At 37.6% G+C, this 7,525-nt stretch overlaps 1 protein-coding gene across 1 annotated transcript; it reads right to left on the reverse strand.

Moving 5' to 3' along the window:
* Positions 1-1,984: 1,984 nt before the first annotated feature.
* Positions 1,985-6,205, reverse strand: LOC139781101 (venom carboxylesterase-6-like). Its single transcript, XM_071719918.1, has 8 exons — positions 5,930-6,205; positions 5,340-5,643; positions 4,734-4,931; positions 4,460-4,638; positions 4,189-4,357; positions 3,771-4,106; positions 2,578-2,704; positions 1,985-2,493 (listed from the first exon to the last, which is right to left on the reverse strand). Exons 1-8 carry the CDS (start codon positions 6,188-6,190, stop codon positions 2,295-2,297), a joined length of 1,773 nt encoding a protein of 590 aa, XP_071576019.1. The 5' UTR covers positions 6,191-6,205; the 3' UTR covers positions 1,985-2,294.
* Between the last annotated feature and the right edge of the window lie 1,320 nt (positions 6,206-7,525).

The following is a 7,525-nucleotide window of genomic DNA, read 5'->3' on the forward strand; positions in this document are numbered from 1 at the left end:
GGTAGAAAATGCCCGGTCGCTGACACCGCCATCGCCAAAGTTACGAGGGTTCCTCTTTCCGCAGAAGTCACTCGCCCGACTTGTTTCACTCCTCGACGTCCGATGACTCTATTCGGTGTCTGAACGGTTGTAATTTCCGTCTCATCCATATTCCATATGCAGTGAGCCTGGAAATGATGAGAAACGTTATTTTTGACCAAAACTGGCAACATTTATTCATAAGTTAACACACCTGGAAATGATGTTTATCCATCAGAGATCTTAGCAGCGCAAAGAACCTTTCTACATTTGTTCGATTGAAACTGGTGGCACATGCTAAACTTGTCGCTTCTGGTTTGCGTATGGATAATATTGGATGTCGTTTGAGAAAGCTGCTTAGCCAATCTTCACCGGCCATGCGAGCGGCTTCCCACGATGCTGGTACCTTATTCAGATTCAATTTTTTGGCTAAATCAAAGGCTAAACCACGGGTTTCCTTCGCAGATAGCCCAAAGTACATATCGTTGCAATGTACTAAGTATTCCATCAAAGTCTTTTCAGTTTCAGAGTCCATAACCTACATTTGAAATTAAGACGTTGCATGAATATAAACTTTGCTGAGCAGAGTGCATGCTTTTAAAAATTAATAATCGTTAAGTACTCACCGAGAAGTGTCCTTTGTGTAGTACGACCACGTCATCCAAGTTTTCTATCTCATCGTTGTTCTTCTTCAACCAGTCGTTCAACGTGGTTCTCCGGACATCGAATTGTTTTGCGGCTGCGTAAGCGCTCATTTTATCTTTTCTCACCGCAAGAACTGCCTTCTTGAGTTGCTCCTTGTTGACGGGAGTCGTTTTGCGACGATACGTGCGTACCATTTCCCTCCTATACAAACTGACGCACGTGTAAGGGAAGACAGAATCACGCTCGAGGGAAACCTAACCTGAAATCGCCGTGAGCTGAAGTCGTGCGCCCGGCGTGCCACAGTGACGAGACTCCCGGACTTGCCCCGGGTGCTTACTGACGGATTAGCCCCAAACACAAGTTTCAGGTTTGATCGCCCACGAAATATTAGCCATCAACGATAATGAAAAAACTACACTGGATTCGTGTTCAGCATGCATTACTCTTTATAATCACGTACCTCGAGATTTGGAGAGCTAATATTATTGCAGATATTACAAAATTTCCACGCGCAGAAAATTTCACTTTTACCTTCCGAAAACACGTTTGCCCTCGTAAAAATCATAACACGGCAGGTAACCTGCCGAAACTCCGTTGGTCACATGGGTACCATAAGCAGCGTTTACAATGTTAATAGCGAGTTCGCACAATATACAGGTTCCGAGATATTTGATTTGACAGTTTTACCCCATAGACGTTTTAGCCCCAGTCTCCCTGTTTCTCGCACATTAAAAATTTGACGAACAGTGGTATAAGAACGGTATCAAAAGACACGACAGTATCTCGCCCTCTATAAAACGGCACAATTTTTGTGTCAGTTTTATCGAGTCCACTCTTATAATAAAGTGGCACACTTAAAAAATAACATTTGAAAAAAACAATTTTCTGAAACTTATAAATATATACGTCCTTTTATATAATCTTATATAATCATATATGACCATATAAGCTCTTATCAGGCCAAAATTTATATATGAGCATATAAGAAAAATTCACAAGTTTCCCGCTGGAAAAAACAAGAGATATACTGTTGTACAGTACATCTCTTAGCTCCGGCATGTGAGCGCGCGCGTGTTGTCGTTCCGTGATGGTATCTGAAATTCTCCGGTGCTCGTTAATGATAGCACCTCTTCGCGGTGGTCACACTCTACAGATAGGATGTTTCCATGGTCATCACCGACTTATTATATGTAAAGAACCAATTTCATTGTCTCTGTTTTAATTCCGAGGTTTAAATACGCTTTTAAACCTCGCTTATCAGTTTGTTTATCAGTGGTAAACTTGTGAATTTTTCTGTTAAAATTTTCATAAACACCAGATGTGTAAGTCGGGACAAAGAATTGATTTTTATTAGGTAACGCTTTTATATCTTTGACAATTTATTTTATCACGTTGACCAAATCATTGTTATTCGAATTGTTTGTTATCAGATTACTTGATAAGGACCCAATCCTAAGGGTCGAAACGTTATAAAGTCATTTCATTACATTGGTTGCTAATTGTCGTCGAAGATAATAAACAATTTCAATTTGATATAAGTATAAAACTGAGCAAATATTAAATTTAAGTCTTATCCTAAGTTAAATCTCTCTAGTTTAGAAAAAAACGTTGATATTTTGTTCCAATACTATTTAAAGCTCTTCTTTATTGATTCCAATTGTGTGCTTCAATATATTCTCGTTGAAATTAATCGAATTCCAGAATTCTTTCTCTCCAAGATTAGCATTGCTGTCCATGTTAATTTGATCAGGACTAGCTATATGTAAATAATGAAGTTCTTTCTTTGAAGAATCTAATTTTGGCCATTCCACATTAGCTACTTTTGGAATTCTGAAAAAATTTGAAGAATTAGTATTTGTGTTATGTGATTTTACGTTCAATTTCATGTGCAGTATGCCAGTATTTCCTGCTTACCCTTCTGTGGCAAACAATACCCAAAAGTCAATTAACTGTTTCTGCATATCACGGTCCTTTTGCGTTGTTGTTGGGTTTACCCAGGGAGTATTTAATACGTAGAATACGTCGTCGCCATGAGAGACCCCTAGTAAAACGAATAAGTGTGTAAATTTTTAATTAAAGCACTTTGGAATATTGTTACGAGCGGACAAAATTTAAATTTAGAATCTTTCAGTAGCCAGGAATGTAATTATCAGTAGAGCAATATATTGATTATTTATCCGATTTCTGATGGTACCAGGCGACGCTGTTGCTAAGCCGCGGGCCTTACAGGCATAGAATTACACTTAGAGACAAGACCTTCTACCTCCACTAAGTAGAGAAGCTCACGCGTGGGGTTACTACTTGAGTATAAATAGGCGTGAAAAACTGTCACGGTGCTCTTTTTAAGCTTAAAGTTTTTCAAACCTTATCGCTCTTTGTCGCTCAACCTCGGTTTAGTTTCGGCGATTTTAGTCATTAACGATATTTAATTCTCAAACTTTTGTTTTATTCAAAATCTAATTTCAATTTAACAATTGTAATAAGGAAATCTCTCGAAATAAAGGTAATACCTTTAAAATTCTGAAATATATTTTGCCTAGACACACTTAACCATTTCCCTGAATACCTATCCAGATCTGTCGCTGCCAAAGTGAGTGGCAATAGAAAAGTCCATTTAAAACTGTCGCTGCCAAAAAGTGTGGCAACAGAAAATTTATAGTAAATCCTAATTTCATATCTAGGAAAGGGGGCAAAAAAACTCAATTTAAAAAAATTAAATTCCAGATCAAACAAGCGATCTAATCCAACTAGGATCCCTTCCCGTTTTTCATAAAACTAAAAGAATTAGAAACCGAAATTCAAAGTTATCTAATTCAAGAAGTTCCGCGTTATAAGCTCATTTCTTTAGATTCTAAAGTTGATTACCCTAATTTTAATTCAATTAATAAATTTGATTTTCGTTATAAAGTTTATAAATTACGATATATTTTCGGCTCAAAATAATCACAAGGCCTAGTTCAATCCCGGGTAAAGTACTTAAATGCATTGATCCAAAAACGGGTAGAATTCTTTTTGTCAGTTCGTGACAATATGTATATGTGTATGTCTGTATTTTAGTATATTGTAAATTTAATACACATAAACATTGGTATTCCACATAGACTTACCATAATTCTCAGTGGTACCGCTGAAAGAATCGCTTAAGCTTTGCGCTCCTCTGTAACTGAAGTAATAATACCAGACTGGATTTTGATTTACTCCAGCTTGCATTCGCGCGGCCTTCTCGCTGTCGACCACGAAGAAGCGATCACTCGACATTTGTATCAGTTCTTTTGTACTCTGTCGATCGATCGGTTTTGTACCAAAGTAATGTGTCTTGATGAGACGAGCAATTTCGATATGTTTCTCTTTGGGGATGGTATAGTTAAAATCAAGGAAGTGCGGCCCAAGAATATCCCAATTGTCGTTTAGCTCTTTCAAATTTTGATCCACGGCAATAAACTCTGCGATAAATTAGTATTCATAACTACCTGCATATTTATTAAGGGGAGGACAATTTTTGTATTATTCTGCGCATTAGTTTACCAGCTACGGGATAGAGGCCTTCTTCACTCGTTACTCCCGTAACCCAGGGTACGTCTTGAACGTCTCCGCTATTGATGATTTCAACGGGCGTTCTGTCGATGAAGGGTGCTTCATCACCAATCTTCTCAACTACCGGACCGAAAGGAGTGAAGGGATTGTATAAGAACGGCTAAAATCATAAAATCAATCAGATTTCTAAAAAATTTTTCACATTCTAGGGTCACATTTGTTGTTCTTGTTTCAAGACAATAAAAAGAGCAGCAAATTTCACCATAAATTCACTTGTAGCCTGGACGATCGCGCGGGCTGGACGATATCTCAAACAACGTATCATATCTCTGGAACTGGTTGTAGGGCATCCCATCAAAGCGCTCAATTTCTTGGCCTTGTCTAAGGAGTTCTCAGTTTGCGTCCAACAATCAAACGCTGTACCGCTGAATGATATGCCACCTATATCATATAAAATTGTTACATAGTTGTTTAACGTAATAGGCGAAATGCCTTTTAGTCTTCTCATTGATTTTTGTGTCGTCTTGGAAAAATACCTTTAAAGAGATTCGCGCTCAGTTGCGATAAGTAGTGATAATGCACACTTGCACCACCGGCACTCAAACCGACCAAGGTCACTTTCTTCGGGTCGCCACCGAACCATTCGATGTTCTCCGATACCCAGCGAAGTGCCATACTTTGATCTTTCAGACCCATGTTGCCAGGAACTACTTCATCTTCCGTGCTGAGAAAACCTGTTTTTAAAAAATTGTTTTAAAATATCGAAAGCATAAGGCAATCAAAACAAACTTGTATATCTAATTTAAAATTGACTAAGTCAAATCTTATCTGTTTCAAAACACTTGACCAGATAAATTTTAATCAACATTTAAATTATTAATCGTGTGATATATCAGAATCGGCATCAAATCTGTAGTCTTTCTGTCGACAAGTTTTGTAGCAGATACTTTGCAAGATCTGTTCTCGACAGACTCGGCTGCAAGCTCGGCTGTCTGGGAATAATATGCTCTCTCTCTCTCTCTCTCTCTCTCTCTCTCTCTCTCTCTCTCTCTCTCTCTCTCTCTCTCTCTCTCTCTCTCTCTCTCTCTCTCTCTCTCTCTCTCCTGGTTTAACATAAATTATATAGTTCAAATATTACATACCCATTGGTCCCACCCGATAGTTAAATGTGACAAATATAACGTCGTGATCCATTAGATATTTGGCGTCATATAACATGCCGCTACCAAATTGGAACGCGCCGCCATGAATCCAGAATAATATCGGCAATGGGGTTATATTTCTCCCCTTTTCGCGCGCTGGCACGTAAATGTTTAAGTATAAACAATCTTCGGCACCCACAACCTTCTCCGGAGGCATTTCTGGAACTTGATCGTATTGAATACACACGGAACTGAATTTTGTAGCCGATAGATCGCCAATCCATGCCGGTGTCGGTCGTGGTGGCTACACACGAAAAATGAGAAAAGATCTTTTGCGAATATTTTTACGCTAGAAAGGTTTTATGAAAATATGGTTTTGAAGTAACGGACTATAATTAACGGAATATCTTTGATCTAAAGCTTGTACTACTATAGCATCTATTGTAAGAATCTACTTCCGTTTATCACGTTATATTTCATAAATGTTTCCTTATTTTTAAAAATACATTTTTTAGAAATAGTAAGAAGTGTCATTTCAAGAAATATAGCTTTAAAGATATTAACGTCGATAATTTATTCTCACTATGTACCTTAAATCGTAATTTCCCAATAGGTGGCAATGCGTAAGGGATCCCTTCGTACGCTTCATACTTCCTACCATTTTGCGAGATCTTGTAATAGCCCCTCAGTCCTCCCAAAGGTGTTTTGACCCTCGGAGCAGTCTCATCTGTATTCGCATGAACGGCAAAGCCGAAACAGAGCAGAACAACCAGTAGCTTCAGCAGCATGACTCTCAGTTGCTCTTTCCTCAGACTACTGCAAACTGACACTTTTTCGTTGACAACTGACATCAGTTTTTATCATATCAATAAACACTTTTACGGATGCACACGTCAATACACATGTATTAGATAAAACCTCTTTAGAGCAAAATGTGTTTATCTCAAGTCTGATAACATGTTACGATATTTGTGCATGTTATTATCTCATGTTTATATTACTCGCTTGTTTTATAGCTTGTCTATAAATACCCAGGTAGCACATACACGGTTCAGAAATGTTTTATAAGCGTTTTTCCGAAACGTTTTATAACCGATTTCTAGAAACGTTTCTCATGAGTAAAAATGTCCATTCGAAAAACGTTTGATGGAGCGTTTCTTTCCGATAAAATAACGTTTAAAAAACTATTATAGAAACGTCCCAGATACCCAAATGCTGTGAGTTTGCTGCCATGTTGCCAACAGGCAGCTTGCCGTTAATGCAACCAATTTTGACAAACTCGGGACAAGCATTATGCTTGTCGGGTTGAACTCATATGAATTATATTTCTATTAACAGCAAATTGATTCCAACGTGACAGCATCAATTTGTGAGGGATTTGTGACAATTTCATATTGTCAACACTTCGTTAGCAACGAGATACAATTAAAAAACTTCATAACTTGATGACATATACACAATAATGGATGGAAATCATTATATATGTGTTGTTGTCGTCATGTTTGCATCATGATGCTCAAGATGGAACAATTAATCATTCATTGCTGTCATGTTGCTGACATGTTGCAGTAACAAACGTACCAATATTGTGGACTGTTTGCTCTTGAAATTGCGTCAACTGATTGCATGTATAAGCAGTCATGTAGCTGTATTTGTAATGTGTTCTATTTCGATGTCAGCAAATTTACAGCAAATATATGAAAACACATGCAATGCATTAGTTTGCTCAATATGCTCTATCACGCTTGGCTATCTGGGTTTGTTTTAATGATAAAGACATTTTAGATAAAGACATTTAAAATTCCTACTTTTCACGTCTTTTGTACGTGTTTATGACGTCTTTGAGACATGCTTGAGAATGTTCTAGAAGCTTTATGCATATACCATCTATGACATTCTTTTTCGAAGAAATTCCTGAACTGGTGCACATTCGTGCAATAAGTTAAAGTGAAACAAAATATACTTGTCTCACTCTAACTTAATTGCATTACTGATGTGCACCAGTTCAGGAAGTTCTTCAAAACGGAACACACGTATAAATGTTCTTTCAATGGCCACGTTTAGCAGAACGTTTATTTTGCAACTGTTGGAAGTTTTCTAAGCTCAGATTTGTCCGATGACAAATAGTTTAAGACCGGTAGGACAAAATTAATTTAAGGAAATAAATGGATATACGTGCATAAATA

The sequence above is a fragment of the Temnothorax nylanderi genome, unplaced genomic scaffold, assembly GCF_030848795.1.
Source record: "Temnothorax nylanderi isolate EJ_2023f unplaced genomic scaffold, tnyl_v1.0 TNYL_tig0316_pilon, whole genome shotgun sequence".
In the NCBI taxonomy this organism is placed as follows: Eukaryota; Metazoa; Arthropoda; class Insecta; order Hymenoptera; family Formicidae; genus Temnothorax; species Temnothorax nylanderi.